Source organism: Petaurus breviceps, unplaced genomic scaffold, assembly GCF_028583685.1.
Source record: "Petaurus breviceps papuanus isolate PSGF00001 unplaced genomic scaffold, PetGlider_PUasm1.0 111, whole genome shotgun sequence".
NCBI classification, from domain to species: Eukaryota; Metazoa; Chordata; class Mammalia; order Diprotodontia; family Petauridae; genus Petaurus; species Petaurus breviceps.
The window spans coordinates 547,701-564,442 of record NW_027185600.1 but is presented as its reverse complement, the minus strand read 5'-3'; the positions used below and the strand labels follow the sequence as shown (position 1 = coordinate 564,442).

Here is a 16,742-nt window from a genome sequence, read left to right as displayed (position 1 = left end):
TAGTTCAATAATTTCTAAATTATCTCTCCTGAATCTATTTTCCAGCTCAGTTGTTTTTCCAATTAGATATTTCACATTTTTTGAGGTTTTTTTTTTATTCATTTGATTTTGTTTTGCTGTTTCTTGATTCTAATGGAGTCAGTAACTTCAATTTGCCCAATTCTAAAAGAACTATTTTCTTCAGTGTGTTTTCGTATCTCCTATATATATATAAAACTCTACTTTTTATGGAATCCTTTTCTTCTATGAATTTTTTGTACATATTTTTTACATGTGACCAGTTCTGCTTTTTAAGTAGTCCTTCTCTACAGTGCATTTTTGTACCTCTTTTTACCATTTGGTCTATTTTATTTTTTTAGGTATTATTATTTTTTGTGTTTCTTATCAAACTATTGACTCTTTTTTTGTTGTTGCTGTGAGTTTCTTGCATTACACTCATTTCTTTTCCCAGTTTTTCCTCTACTTTTCTTATTTGATTTTTGAAGTTTTTGAACTCTTCCAGGATTTCTTTTGGGGCCATTTTATTTGAGGTTTTGAATGTAGATATTTTGACTTTGTCATATTCTTCTGAGTTTGTGTTTTGATCTTCCTTGGCACTATAGCAACAGTCTATAGTTAATTTGTTTGTTAGTCTGTTTGCTCATTTTTTTAGCCTATTTCTTGACTTTTAAATTTATGTTAATATTAGGATCTGCTCCTAGGGTACAGGGGACACAGTCCTAAGCTTAAAGTTTCTCATGCTTTTATTTTCAGAGCTAGTTCCAGGGGTCTATAAGTTTTCAGTTCTTCCAAGGTGATATGATTTAAGGAGAGCTATTGTCACTGTACTCCTGGTCTGTGTGCTACCAAAAATACTATAATATCCTTCTAAACAGTTGGCCATCAACTTCCTATGGGTTGAGGGCTGTAGAACCCACAGCTTTTGTAGACTCAGTTTCCCCCAAGACTTGCCTATACTGCCCTGGACTGTACTCTATTCTCACCCCAGTGAAACAGACCTTCTTAGTTGTTTTGGGCTGGAAAATGATTTTAACCCATCCTTTTTTGGTTCTGTTGCTCCAGAATTCATTTTGAGGTGTTATTTTTGAGTAGGATGAAAATTTGAGAGAACTCAGAAAGATCCTGGCCTTTATCCCACCATCTTGGCTCTACCCACTCCTAAATGTATTTCTCACTATACATTGTTCAACTCTTCTTCATATATAGAATCTTTTTCTAAATTAGTCTTAATCTTTTTTATTTTGATATTTGCTACTCTAGAGGGGTGTGTGTGTGTGTGTGTTTGTGTGTGTGTGTACTCTACATTCCAACAAATTGGTAGTGGCAACAATGACTTACTATTCTGGTTATAATAAATTATATTAAATTTAAAAATAATAGCAATAATAGCAAAACCAGTGTAACATCTACTTTCACTAACCTTTGTCCATGTAGCAAGGAAGCAATCAGTTGTCACAAAGATGTAATTATCTTGGTCATTTGTGTATTCAGAAAATTTCCCAAGCCTCTCAAAAAGTTTTGTCAGTATTTGGGGAGGAATAGAAAATTGTGGTCAGAAAAGATAGTTAATAGTTATGATGTAAAGAGTAAAATGATATATAAAGTACAGGGTAGTCCATCAGAGGATTAAACTCATCCTCTTCCCCACCCTGCATTTGGTGATGTCCCTGTAAAGCCATAAGGCAGGACAAGTGACAATCCTCTTTCATTCTGTTCTTAGTTCCAGGTGCTGTGACTTTATTTGCTCCGAGATTTTATTTGCTCTGAATGTTTCCCAAAATCAATTGTAGCAATGCCCTTAAATGAAAAAATAATGATAGAAAAGGATGTGTTCTGATAGTCTGAAAGATAAAAAATGACACACTGATTCAGCCAGGCTACAGCTTGATTGATTTTTTTTTTTCCTGAACGGCTATAGTTGGGTATCTGTTGGTGTTCATATATTGCCTTTTCCTCCAGAGAGGTCATGGTCTTGCAAAAAAGAGGGAACATACTTTCCTTTGGCTTCCCAGTGGCACCAAGATATTTGAGTCTTGATTTTTCATGTCATGTGAAGTGGTAGGTAGGAAGTAGAAGCTTGACCTTCTGTAGATCTTAGTGCCATAGTTGTCAAACTGAAGCATAAATCTGGAGAACCTTGACCTTAGCGTACATTGTGCTTTTGTTCAAATTTCAGTCCTGTTGCTTATTTTAATTTCTACTGTTACTGGCCTTCTGACAATGGCCTCTTTATGGCTCCTACTAATGGTACTGTGAGATCAGGGACTGAATTTTAAAGATACCCATAGGCCATAGTCCTACACCTTTCTTGATTCTACAAGGTGCCTAGTAGCAAATGTTATTGTTGAACCAATAGTACTTTAATAGTGTAAGCTTGTTGGAATATAAGTTCCTTGAAGTCTTTTGTCTTTGCATCCCCAATATTTAGTATGGCAACTGATACCTAATAGGTACTTAATAAAGGTTTGATTGAAGATTGATTGCTAATCTAGAGTCAACAGGACTATCAGAATCAAGCAAGGAGGTCCAAATTTTAATGCAATCACATTTTTTTTTTTTGCCTATTATCTGCAAGTGTGAGCATTTACCATTCTAGAAAGTAGGGCTATATGAGCCCTTCTCCTCAGTCTTGGGTTTTCTTTCTTCTCTAGATCCTGGCCTTAGTCCTAATTACTTATGCTTTTGAAATAGAAGCTGAGGAAAAAGTACATAAGCATTTTAACTTGGCAACAATAAATCTTGATGACTTTGGGAAGCCTGATGGAAAGCTAAACTAATAAAAGCACCCTCTTTACAATTCATTTGGTGGCAATTTATCAATAGATGCTTATGAAGAATTCTTGCTTAACCTTTAAAAATGATTCATTTTTTCACTTTAGGCAAATTCCCCAACCTTTCTTTGCTTCTTATTTGCTCCCTGAGTCACTTGCTTCCTCCAGCTCCCCCACCACAAGGATAGGGAACTTATGTTGAATAAAAGAGATAATTTATGTGAAAGTACTCCTTGCTTCAAGGAAGATAGATGGTGTATACCTGTAATCATGTTATTACTCAATTTATTGTTGTCCTTGCCATATATATATATATATATATATATATATGGAATTTAAAAATAACACTGTACATGGTTTCAAACTTCAGAGCAAGAATTGTGCCAGCCAAGCATGAGGTAAGGGGAGAATTGTTAAGAAATATTTCTTGCCTTCAAACAGAGCAGCAGGCAGTCACTTTGACTCTTTCGTTCCTAGATCATTTGGCCATGCCTTAAAAAAGGAGCAGTTGAAATCTTGGCCTCTGTATCACCTCCTAAAACATCAGTCATCCTTTTTACTTTTTTTTTTTTTTTAACACTGTGCAACAAGGGAAAATAGATAAGCCCATGGCTTTGAGGCATCTCAGGAGGTGTTGGTACAAATATATTTTAAAAAAATCTACTGCCTTAGAGAATATGGCACCTAATCCATCCATGCCTGAACAGACGCATGCTTTTATAGGCCCCTGGATGAGGGTGAAGTTTATCTACTTACTAGAAATCTCAGTTTGATGGCTTACTTGGCAGATAAAATTTCATAATAATGCACAGGATTAGAGATTTCGTTGGCACAGATGCCCCACTGAGGAAGGCATTCTGACCTTATGTGAAAGGGACCATTTTATCTCTGAATTCCAGCATGGCCCAGACACAGATAGTGCAGACAATGTAAAGAAGGCTCAGTCTTGGGGACTGATTATGAAAGTAATTGCAGGTATAATAGAATAACTGCCTGAGGTTGCTTAGTGGGCTATAAAATTTCCCTCTCTTTTTTTTTTCCTCATATATAATCCCTTGGTCAGGAATATTGTAAGTTGTGGGTACTTGCCTTGGGAAATGATAATAGATGGGATTATGATTGTGCTTATTAGTAATAATAAGGACATTTAATTTGTAATGAATTTGTTTACTTACCTTGTGAGTAAATATCATGGCTAGAGAACTGAAGGGAGATATATACTAGGACACACATTTTAGCAGCTCAGTTAATGAGTGTGAATGGCTCAGGGATTGGGAGAAGAGCTTTATGAGACTTTCCTGTCTTATCAATAGTTAGTGGGATATTCAGACCTGGAAACTCAATCTTCCACTTCTCTGACTCACAAATTTCTATGATAACGGTTCTATGCCATTTTGTGGCCAATTCTAGTGTTTTCTGTTTTAAAAAAAGAAGAGAAAAGAAAATAGTGCTTACACTGTGTAGGAAGTAGGAATGAGGTGAGCCCTGGCGTGCACTTCATCTTCTGAACATTACACATTAACATATTTACTTTGCCTGAAGATGAAGGGATTGGAAGATAAATAGATTGATCAAATGAGCAACTATGAGGTATGTCACTAGGGAGCTGTATATGAAACCCAAGGATATCAGAATATGAATGTTATTTCAGCACTGGAAAATATGACTTGATTTTTCATTTATTAATATTAGATATTATAAATATTATCAAACTAACACTATACAGTTCAGAAAAAAAAGAATGTAAAACAGGGGGTCACTTTAATCTGCTTCTAATTGGAACTATATCCAGCAAGTAAAAAGAAATTAAAATTTCTCCTGAATGAGACAATGTGCTCATGCCTGTGGGCTTTTCAACTTTTGTTTAAATGGGTCAGTTGAAGCTGACTGCCTCACTGGCAGTGAACATTTTATGAATCCTTGGTTATTAAATGACTGATTTATCCTATTGCAAGCAGCAAATTAAAGACCATTACAGTATTTGTAGGTGCAGTTTCAACATATTTATTTGCCATTTTAAGGCAAGGCAGCCAACTGAACCACTAGGCAGAGAATTGGGTTTGGATTGAGAAGGACCTGAGTTCAAATGTGACCTCAGGCACTTATTATTTGTATGATTCTGGCCAAGTCACTTATCCTCCATTTGCCTATTTGCTGGTAGCACTGGGGATGGAATCAGAAAAATTCTGGGCAAGTCTCTACCTCGTCTTCAATTTCCTGAACTGTAAAATGTGAATAATAATAGCACTTCCATCCCAGGGTTATTGTGAGAATCAAATGAGATAGTAATGGTAAAATATTTGGCACATTGCCTGGCACATAGTAAGTGCTTATAATAATAAATTCTCATCCCAGAAGCTGGAGTCTTTGGGTTTATTGAACAGCAGATTACTCTAGTTTGTCATTTACGACAGTGTCCCCACCGTGTTTCTACCATGTCTTATGTATTTAACCTCTTCCAGTGATCTTATTGTTGTTGTCCTTACTACTTCAGTGCAGAGTGAAAACCATGTTGTAACATTTGTGTGTTAATCACCAAACATGAAAGCTTCAGTTAAAAAGATCGCTCTATTAAACAAGTTGAAAGCGGAGTAATGCTTAATCAGCGTTTTATATTGCTCTGAATTTCAAAAATTAAGAATTGGTTTGTAGGGAGTTTGAGTGTCACAGATATTAACTAAATTAACTGAAATTTTTATACCACCAACTCTTGGCAAGATAGAGTATCACGAAACCAAAAACAAACAAACAAACAAAAAAGGAAAACTGAACAGTAAACAAAAAAGATTTCATTTATCCGCTTAGTCAAGGTTTTGTAGTTCACACTGAGGTTCTTTTTGCTGTCGCTGCTGTTTATTGTTGTTTTTATAGCCAAAGTAAGACTTAAGTGGGACTGAAGTCTTAGTTTGTGGTAGTGATTCCAGATAGGTTGGTTAGTACAAATATTGATGGCAAGCACAGTGATGCCTTAATGTCTAATGATCTTCTCCCCCTGCTCCGCCCCCCCCCCCGAAAAAAAACAAAAACAAAAACAAAACAAGAGGGGCGGCCAGGTAGCACAGCAAGTAAGAGCACTGGCTCCAGTGTTGAGAATACCTGGAGATCGAATCCTGGGCTCAGACACTTAGCACCCACCCAGAAACACCTGGCCGTGTAACCTTGAGCAAGTTACTTAACCCCAATTGCTTAGGGGCGGCCAGGTGGCTTAGCGAGTAAGAGTACAGGCTCCAGTGTTGGGACGACCTGGAGATCGAATCCCGGGCTCCGGCACTCAGCACCACACCCAGAAATAACTGGCCCTGTAACCTTGAGCAAGTTACTTAATCCTGATTGCTTAAAAAAAAAAAAAAAAGACTCTTTTTAAGGTCTGGACATGCCAGCATTGGGGTAAGTGCCTGGGTGGTTGGTGAATTGACTCGTAGGCAGCTGCAGAGGAAGTGACTGCAGCATTATGTCTATTATAGTTCTATAAGTATAAGTCCAAGTCTCAGATTTCAGTAGTGTTTCAATTATATAGGTTGCATAGGAATTAGAAATATACCTCTAGGGTTACAATCATGTGAGACCTTATACCATTGGGTTTGCAGAACCATCCTAAAAGAGGGAGAAGGGACCTTTTGGAAGAAGAGGAAGTAGACTTTCTCTACTACGGGAGCAAAAGAAAGGCAGTGCCTCTTTATTAAAATGTTTTAATAACTTTTTGTTTTACTATTGCTAACTTGCTCTACTGCCCCCCCCCCCCCCCCCCTCCCCATCATTACTGGAGAGTAAGAATGGGAAACAACACCAACCTTGTAACAAATAAGCATAGTTGAGCCAAACAAATCCATACAGTGGCTGTTTCTAAAAAATGTATAGCTTTTTATTGGCTCTCTGTCAGGAAATGTCTAACTTGCTTCATTATAAGTTCATGTTTTTTCAGTGCTTTGATCAGACTTTTTAAATCTTTCAAAGTCATTTTTTCTTTCTGGTTTTGTCTTTGTGTGAGTTCTCCTGATTCTGCTTACTTTATTCTGTCAGTTCTTGTTACCCAGCATTCTCTGAAGTAATTTCTTTCATCATCCTTTAAATTTATATAATTCGATTGTTTCAGCCATTCCACAGTTGTCTCAGAGGCAATCCAAAGCACCCTCCTAGATCATAGACTCCCTCTCCCTTTTTGTCCCTCCTTCAGAATTAGTCATTTTATTTTGGATACTGTTTTTAAGAAATCATGAAAGAAAACTGCCCAAATTATCCATAGAATACAAAATAAAAGAAGAAAAGTAAGACAGGAGTCAGTTGAAGATTTAAATACCACAGAAGAGAACAAAAAGAAGTTCATAAGTGAACTCAGATGAATAGGTCAGTTGTAGCAAATTCTATACAATACATGTTCCCTCTTTCATATACAACTCTGTATATTTAAATACTTATTTTTCTAAGTTCAGAATTTAAAAAAGAAATTAAAAGTTAAAAATTAAAACAGGTAATAGGTTCAGACTTTGTACTCATGGTACATATAATCAACATTGGAGAATAAAATACATATACAGAAAAAGTTAATTATGAAACAACGGCTGGTTTTGTAGTAGGATAAGCCTTGGGCTTAGATTTGAGAGTCTGATTCCTTTCTCAGATACTTGCTAGCTGAATGCCCATGGCCAAGGTGGTTTACCTCTCCTAGTCTCAGTTTCTTCTGCTAGAAAATGTTCATAATAATATTTGCACCATCTCCTTCTTAGGGTTGTTGTGAGTAAAGCATTTCATGAAATTTAAATCAACTAATAGTGAACAAATTCATATTTGGAACATGAACTGATAAATGCAAACACAATGGACTTCATGTTAGACAGTAGTGAGAGATAGATTGGAGGTTTCCTAGCAAGGTTAGTGTATCAGCAATGCCATATTCACAATGCCTATAGAGATTACAAATATGCTGATATAATTATCCATCACAAAATATGTCATGTTTGCCATATGGGGAAATAAACTAGAAAATTTATTATGATACCAAAAGACTGAGTCCCAAAACCAGAAGGTGAAAGCCATCAGAGTAGTTATGATATTGGCACAGATAGATAAAGTAGAAAGCACCCACATTTTCAAGCCTTTAAAACAGAACAGGCTACCTCAGGCAAAGGTCCTCCTCTCCCCACTCACAGCAACCACCCAGCGTGCTCCCAGCAGCTCCGGCCCCTGGCAGTCCTCAGCAGGAGTCCTTAGCAGAAAGTCCTTAGCAGTCCTAACTCAAAAAAAAGGGCTTCGTGCTGCCGCTGCCTCTGCTGTTGCCGCAACCGCAACCGCAACCGCCGCCAGCCACCGCAGGACTGTTAGCTCGGCTTTCACTTTCTCTCGCTTTCCGCTTTCTCTTGCTCTGCTATGTCAGCACGTCCATGGGGCATGGAAGATCTTTAAATCCCATAACCCTTACAGTTATCGAGACAGTATTTTAGGAAATGAAAATTAAATTTTAAAATTAATCTAATGGAAATGAGAGGAGGTGGTAGTCAGAGTATGGTAGTCAGAGTAAACTGGGACATGTTTTCCACAAGGAACAAGAGTTGACTAACACATGGAACAAAGGTCATGTTGGAATGTTGTGGGAAGATAAATTGGAGATTAGATAATGTAGAATTTTATATGCCAACTTGAGTAGTTTGAATATTAGCCTGTCATTAATTGGTAGCCATTTTAGGTGATTGTGATATATGATATCTTATTATAATTAGCTCTCCATCACCTGACGCATTGCTGAGTATCTAACCGATATTTAATATATATCATAGAATTTAACCAAATTTTACAAAAACCTGCTTTTATAATGCTAGGAAGAAGCCAGATGTATTTGGGGAAGGAAGCAAGATACGTAATGGAATTAGAAAATATAGGAAGGTTGTGGAAAGGAAAGATTTTTGGAAGTGGTGGATATTACAGATAGGATATCTTCTCCTTATACTATACTTATCTGTTCTGATTAAAATATAAAATTCATTTTTCTCATCAGATATTTGGAATTGCATTTAGAGATCTTGTCTTTTCTGTGCTTGATGATGAACCACTGTGTGGTCTGAGTCATTTGGTCTGAATCACTTTAGCATGAAAGTACTCAAACTCTGGCTATGAGGGGAAGTATTTCTACAGGTTCTATTTGTTTGACAGCCTAGAAGTGCCCCTTTGCCATTGGAACACAAAGTGTTTATCCTTCCCTGTTACAAACTTTTTCAGATACAACTCATTGGTTATGAAATGAAATTCCAAATGGTCATATACTGTAAACCCCCCAGGACAGTTTGCACAAGTTGTCAAGAAGTACCGGTATTCTTTGTTTCCTTCTACAACAAATGCTACATCATCTATAAGATGAGGCTGACAGTTCCTCTGATTACCCATTGTTCTTTGCAACAGATACTGAGGGTTATATTTTACAGGCTTATTAAAACTTGCTCCACTATTACTGCTTTTGTCAGATCATTTGTTTTTTACTCATACTAGAGTTCTTTCTCTGCAGTCTTTGAAGGGTCCTCTGTCTTCAAATTAGAGCATCAAACTATCAGACCAGAGAATTTCATTATTCAGTTCAGGCCTCAGTGCAATGCAGGACAGATCTTTGAAAGTTAAATGGAAGCTTTTTAATCAAGCAGGTTACATTTCTTCCTGTAAGTTGCTTTGTTGGACTTGCTGTGGATGGTTACTTGTACCTTGGAGAGGAATAGCTCTTAGCAAAATTACAAAGACAGGTAGTTCATCTTTGGCACCCTTTTACCTCACCTCCCATTTTGTTCAACAGCTTTCCTCACTGCATCATCCTTCGAAGCATCAACTACTCTCATGCTGCTCAATCCATTCTCCTCTAGGAAAGCTTGATAAATTTATTCATTAGATATTAGAACCGTAATTATTACACGCTTCTCTCCAACTTTTCCCTGTTTAGAGAGAGAATTGTTCATTCTTAACACAAAGTGAGCTAACAGATGTGGGATTGTAAATGTTAGAGTAGTAGAGGGTATGTTTTTGAATGAAGGCTCAACCTCCACTCAACCATCTTCTCTATTTACTAGAAAGATCCACCCAGGTCATTCTATTTTATATTTTCTCTTCCACTCCCACCACCTTTCTTCCTCCCCTCTCCCTCTTGCTTCTCCCTCTCATGTACACATAGTCCTTGGTAACCTATACCATTTTGCTAGGCAGAGTTATCCTTCAGTGTGCTTCCCAGAACAAAGTCTGTTTCAACTAAACTTAGACTTTCAAATCTAAAGAAAATAATTCTGTCACTCAGGCTGTTTCCCTGACCTTAGTTTATCAACCAGCAAATAGTGAACGATACAGTAATTTTAAGAAAAGAGCTGCTCTGTAAAGGAATCACATCAGAAAAAGGTATAAGCAGGAAGCAGAGCAAAACATTGCTTCTTACTGTGGTCAGTTTGCCCTGAGACTCTTTTCTGAGAGGATCAACAGTTAACCTCCACCTTGTCTTGTGGATTAAAACAACCACATGTGTTGAGTTAAAAATAAACAAAAACCCACAAAAAACGTCCAATAGGAAGGTCTATTTTAGAAATTAGATTACATCTAATCCAAATGAAAATTTAGACTACATATAACTTGTAAAGTTACATTTTCAGTTTACATGCTTGGGTACCTTTCAGTTATTGGGTTGTAACTAAGGGACCAGGTGTTGTTCATTCTCCCCCACCCCTTATAACATTTTATACTGTGAAAAATGACAAAGAAGGGAATATGTGGACCATGTGGACTCTTATTCAACCAGCACTGTACTTTTCTTCTCTCCAGTGGGTTTTAATTAAAAAAAAAATCATACTTAACATTACCATATTGCTTTAAAATGTATGAAGCTTTTTCAATTCATTGCTTTTGGGACTCAGCAGGATAGACATTATTAGGGCCTCCATGCAGTAGGAAATTGAAGCGAATGCAATGATGTATTGAAAGCAACTTTACTGTTTTGTTGAGGAGCTGAGACTTGAACCCAAGTCCTCTGAGTCTGTATTCAGCAATCATTATTGAATCTACATGTCTTTTCTTAAATTTTGGTCATAAGGGGAATGCTCATGTTTTCAATGTTGCATTTACAAAGAGCTGAATGTATTTCTTTGGGGGGAAAATGGTAGTTGGTATCAGTGAAAGTCTTCTCTTTTGCATTTTCTTAGAATAAATGTGGTCATATTCCCTTCCTGTGAATTTCATAGGATTCCATGATGGAAAGTCCTATCTACTTAAAAAAAAAAAAGTAAAGTAGTCCTCATGTCAGAACATGGAAATTGGTGGCAGGGACAGGTGGGGAGAAAAGAAGACAGAGATAACAAGCCCTGGTTTTGTATAACAGAGAAGGGATTTCAGCTGAGCAGAGATAATTATAAAAGTTACAGAATTTCTTTGTGAAAAGTATAAAAGTCTTTTCTTAGATTTGGAAACTTCATCTGGGAGTTCTGCATGCTGTTTCCCCAAGTTTCATTTATGATTGATTTTGTATGTCATTTGTGAACTAGAAAACAGGGGGAGAGAAAGAAGTCTTTATTTTTTCCAGCTAATAGCATCATACTAATTATAAATACAAATTTGACTTATGCATTCCAATCTTATAGTGAATTAGAGTCCACCCAGGTGGAATTCTAAAGGTTCCTAAATCAGTCCAGGTGCCAGAAACACAGTCAGAGTGTGTTCTGGGTCCATAAAAGCATTTGAAATATCTCTCTACTATGGGGGCATACTATCTAAATCTCATGTATTGCTTTCTGATGTTTGCCAGAACAGTTCTGCTGATGGGAGAGGGGAATGATAGAAAACACAGGAGATTATTTAAGTGTTCTCTGAAAAAATTTAAAGATCATACTGTGAAAAAAGTTCATATTACAGAATTTCAGTGGAAAGGAAGGAAAACAGCATGTAAAAGGAAGCTGAAGGAAAATGAGGAATAGTCCAGAGAGTCAGGAACTGAGCCTTGTTTGAAGTGAGAATGTTTAGCACGGGTTCCTTCTGAAATGGAGGTTCAAGTTTAGAACTCCATACCTGGAAGAAGAGATAGGAGATTTTAGAGGCAGAGATACAGAATTAATCCAGGGAATCCTGGACTGAACCAGGTTTGGCCCTAGAATTCATCTGTATTTTACAGATAGGAAACTTTACAGATAAAATACAATTTAGGGGTTTATTGGCCTTAGCTACTTTAGTGGAGATTGTTTTCCCTCTGATAAGTCAGTGGCAATACCAGAAAATGAAAGACGATACATAATAAAATCTTGAGAATCAGAAGTCAAATTTCTGGGCAGAGTTGGATACTAAACAAACTGATTCCAGAATGTTTTCGGTTAAGAGCAATATATCTCACTTCAGGTCTGTGGAAGTGGGATCTGTAGTTGGAGTCTAGCATAGTGACCTGCTCTGGACTCACTATTGATCCTGGCATAATGGCTAAGGTCTATGATATCCATCTTATGATCACCAGTTTATGGCCTTTTCTACTTCTAATCACCCTGCAAGTCTTTTTTTTTTCTCTTTAATCATGGACCAGAACTATACATTATGTAAATATATTTTGAAATGTCTCTATGTTAATAGAGGGAGTTATTTATCCTATATTATTAAAACAGAGCCCTCATCAAATAGGCAGGTATTGTTTGGAAAAAAATGAGATGGTTTTTAATTCAACCTAATTGCTGTTCTGCCTGCCTGATATTTGCTGAATTCCTAATAGCATATACCTTCTGAGAGCTAAATTAATACTTGACTACCTGAGGCTTTTCACATATTTTATAAACTCTAGGGTTGGGTGAATATTTCATTCTAAGTCCTAAGTGCCCCCTGTGTTAAACTCCTAGAAAGAGAAGCCTAGTATTACTAAGTTCCTATTAATTGCTTAATTACTTTTTCCTCTTCTACTTCTATTTCCTTTTTTTCCTTCTGTACAGTTATTCATAGAAACACTACATATTGATAGTTGGTAAGCTTTAATAATTATTCAACGGAAAGGTATGTCCTTTTCCCCTCTCCTTCCTGCTCCCCAACTTACAATGATCTTCTGATCAATGTAATTGATTTAATTTATTTGATTGGCCTTTGTAAATGCATACAGTAGGGAAATGAGAAGTAGGCTTTCTCTGGTCTAAGGAACTGGACGACTGATTTGCAGATATTGCTGATTCATTGTGATGTCTATTTCCTACAGACAGTGATTAAATTTTATTTTCAAATGTTATGAGGTCCTTTGAGGTGTAAAGAATAGTGAATATTCATGTAACTTTCTGCTCTTAGAGTTTAACAAATACTAACTGAAAGGAAGGATGTTTTAACACCAATCATCTTGAGCCAACTGACCTTTTTTTTTTGCCTTTTTTTGGAGGGCGATTGGGGTTAAGTGACTTGTCCAAGGGCACACGGCTAGTTTTGTGTATGTGTGTGTGTGTGTGTGTTACATGTCTGAGGTCAGATTTGAACTCAGGTCCTCCTGACTCCAGGGCCGGTGCTCTACTCACTGTGCCACTGAGCCGCCCCCAACTTTGACCATTTTTTAACCAAATTTGTTTTCTAATACTCTCCTAATTTTCATTGCTTGTACTCCTGTGTTTATTGTTCTTTTGGTCCTGCTTTGTTCTTTCTGTATCCCTTCATACATGCCTTCCTTTTTTAAAATCAGCATTTCAACCTGATGACAGGGCTGACAAAGTATTAGCTTTTTCTCCCAGCTTTGTATCATCTACATATTTGCTAAATGTGTAATCTATGTCTTCTTCCAAGTCACTGATGAATTAATAAATAAAAGAAACATTTACTAAGTGTTTACTACATGTAGAAAACTTTGCTAGGGCACAGGAGCCACAAATAATAAAGTCAGACAGCCCTTGATCTGAAGATCAATTTATAATGTAGAAGGCAAAACTTTGAGAAGGATTTAGCTGTAAGTCAGATGTTAAGGCCCAGTGGATTTCAAAGTATTGCAGCAAAATCGATGACAATGATATCATTCCCACTGATAAATCTAAATGTCTTTCTAATGTTCAACCATGCTAAGAAATTTGGAGGGCAGAACTTTCCTTTCTAGGTCTTGAGTAGCTGTATCTGCCAAAGAGATAGGACTATAGCATCTGTAGAACCAGTTGCTAGGTTACATGTAAATAAGGATTGGTCTCCTCCATAATGGCTAGGGGAGTTCTGTTTGATACAAAACCGGGGGTTTGGAGGACATTGCTGTTCTCAGATATCTTCAGCTCTGAGTCCTGGGTATATCCACCAGACATCTGTTGCTCCCTCAGGATGCTTCAGCCAAGCTGGCTTGCCAGCTCTCTGGGTGGCAGAGGGTTTGAAATTGATAGTGGTACTGGTAGAGACCATAAACTCTTTCTTTACAAGGTATTCTCTCCTCTGTGATGATTTTGAAGGGCCAAGTCTAGAAGCAAGACCAGTAGCCTGAGAGATGGGTTGTTACAGATTTTCTCCACTGAGGTTCAAGAGGAATAAGTGATTGAGATGGTGACAGAGGTTTTTGATAATGATGTGTAACAGAACAGGGCAGAAGACACAGCTTTGTAGAACTTGTGATCCCCATCAATGATAAAATTGATCCTTTGGTCAACATACTGGTTCTCTTTATTCAACCAGTTCACATCTCTCCCCCTTTTACATAAGGATATTATAAGAGCCTTAGTGAAATCAGGTAACAATTTCATTTAGCATAACTTGTTTTTAAAGAATTCATATTGGTGTGGCTAGGTGGCACAGTGAATAGAGCACCAGCCCTGGAATCAGGAGGACCTGAGTTTAAATCTGTCCTCAGACGCTTGACAAGCTTATTAGCCGTGTGACTTTGGGCAAGTCACTTAATCCCTACCAAAAAAAAAAAAAGAATTCATATTTCCTCAGAGTGATTCATCTGTTTAATTGTATTCATTGAGGATAACTAGGTACCCTGTTACAGAAACAAAATAAGAATTTAATAAGAAAATATAAATAATAATAATAAAGAATAGATCCTTTTTCCCCTCTTGCCTCCAAGCATTAAGACTTCTTGCTTAAAAATATTAATTTAGTATTATTTAAAGCAAATGATTTATAATCAGATTTAAACACTGACATATTCATGTCATCACCATATATAAACCAACCTGTAAATTAAGGATTAAAACATCCCATTTGATACATGTAACATGAGAAATATGTACTAAAGATTATGAAATTTTTTATATAGGTTGAAGGCAGATGATATTTTGATGGCAAATGTTTCTATGATCATGACAATTTTCTATTTCTAATACAAATAACAGTTGAATAGTTTTAATTTGCTTTGTAATTATTGGTAAGTCTCTTAGTATTTGATTTATAGATGGATTTTTTTTTCACCTTATTTAGGTTGATCTGATTGTGACTTTGGGTGGACTCGCAGGACGATTTGACCAGATCATGGCTTCTGTGGAGACCCTTTTTCATGCAACTACCATCACTCCAGTGCCTGTTATCATCATACAAGCAGATTCCCTCATTTGCCTGCTTCAGCCAGTAAGTAGAATGAAGAAGGACCCCAGGGCACAAAGTCTAAGCTTCTGATATACTCCAGAATTGGATGATTAGGCCATTGTCTAAATTAAGGCAAAGAGTCTACCTGATATGCCCATTGAGGTTGATTGAGAAAAGAGGGGACAAAGCTTGCTTCCTTGAGATTTTTAAAATAATGACTTCTAAGTCACTGAACATTAAACATGGAGATGAGAAGCTCCTACTTTGCTTTCTTTCGTTTGATTATTCCCAGAAAATTTTCAGAACTTTTAATTAAATTTATAAAGAATATAAAGTTCCTCTGCAGGCACTTAACCAGTCCGAGCTTCAGTTTCTTCATCTAAAAAAAGGGGTTATTGGGGCGGCCAGGTGGCACAGTGAGTAAGAGCGCCAGCCCCAGCACAGGAGACCTGGGAATGGTTCCGGCCTCAGATACTTGACACCCACAAAAAAAATAACTGGCCGTGTAAGCTTAAGCAAGTTACTTAACCCCAATTGCTTTAAAAAAAAAAATGGGGGGGGTAGGGGCGGCCAGGTGGCTCAGCGAGTAAGAGCACCGGCTCCAGTGTCAGGATGACCTGGATCAAATCCGGCCTCAGATACTCAGCACCACACCCAGAAATAACTGGCCGTGTAACCTTGAGCAAGTTACTTAACCCCGATTGCAAAAAAAAAAAAGGGGGGGGGTTATTGTGTCTGCTTCCTACCTATGTTGCTCTTATGCTTAGTTTATAAATGCCAGCTCTTAAAATTTGTTATCCAACATAGTATTTAATAAAATTCTAGTAGACATTTAAGAAATAACTTATAAAATATTTTTTTCTTTTTGAAATAATTTTCTTTTGTATTGATTTCATGGAATCTATTGCTGATTATTTTAATTTTTCTCCTAATGCTAAATGTTACTGATGTTTTGTTCAAACTGTAAGGAATTATTGACAGCAATTATTAAAGAGGCTGTATGCTTCAGGTAGAGGTAGCTGGGTGGCTCAGTGGATAGAGCACTGCACTTAGAGTCAAGAAGCTTCATCCTTGGGGTGGCTAGGTGGCACAGTGAGTAGAGCACCAGCCCTGTAGTCAGGAGGACCTGAGTTCAAATCTGGCCTCAGACACTTAACATAAAAACTAGCCGTGTGACCTTGGGCGAGTCATTTAACCCCAACTGCTCTCCAAAAAGCAAAAAATAAAAATAAATAAAGAAAAAAAAAGAAAGAAGATTCATTTTCCTGAGTTTAAATCTGGCCTCAGACACTTACTACCTGTGTGACCCTGGGCAAGTCACTTAACCCTGCTTGCCTAAGCTCCTCATCTGTAAAATGAATTGGAGAAGGAAATGGCAAACCACTCCTGTATCTTTGCCAGGAAAACCCCAAATAGGTCATGGATAGTTGGGCACAACTGAACAATAACAAAATTCACTCACCGTTTTCCACTGTCTCTCTCTCTGTCTCTCTCTCTGTCTCTCTCTCTGTCTCTCTC

General features: G+C 37.2%; 1 protein-coding gene across 4 annotated transcripts in view; it reads left to right on the top strand.

Annotated features, from left to right (window-relative positions):
- Window positions 1–16,742, top strand: part of LOC138156969 (thiamine pyrophosphokinase 1-like) — a 481,181-nt gene that overhangs the window by 288,863 nt on the left and 175,576 nt on the right. For all 4 annotated transcript variants that reach the window (XM_069082419.1, XM_069082427.1, XM_069082421.1 and 1 more), the window contains one exon: window positions 15,120–15,266. In XM_069082419.1, coding sequence (XP_068938520.1) covers window positions 15,120–15,266 — 147 coding nt within the window. The remainder of the gene's footprint in view (window positions 1–15,119; window positions 15,267–16,742) is intronic.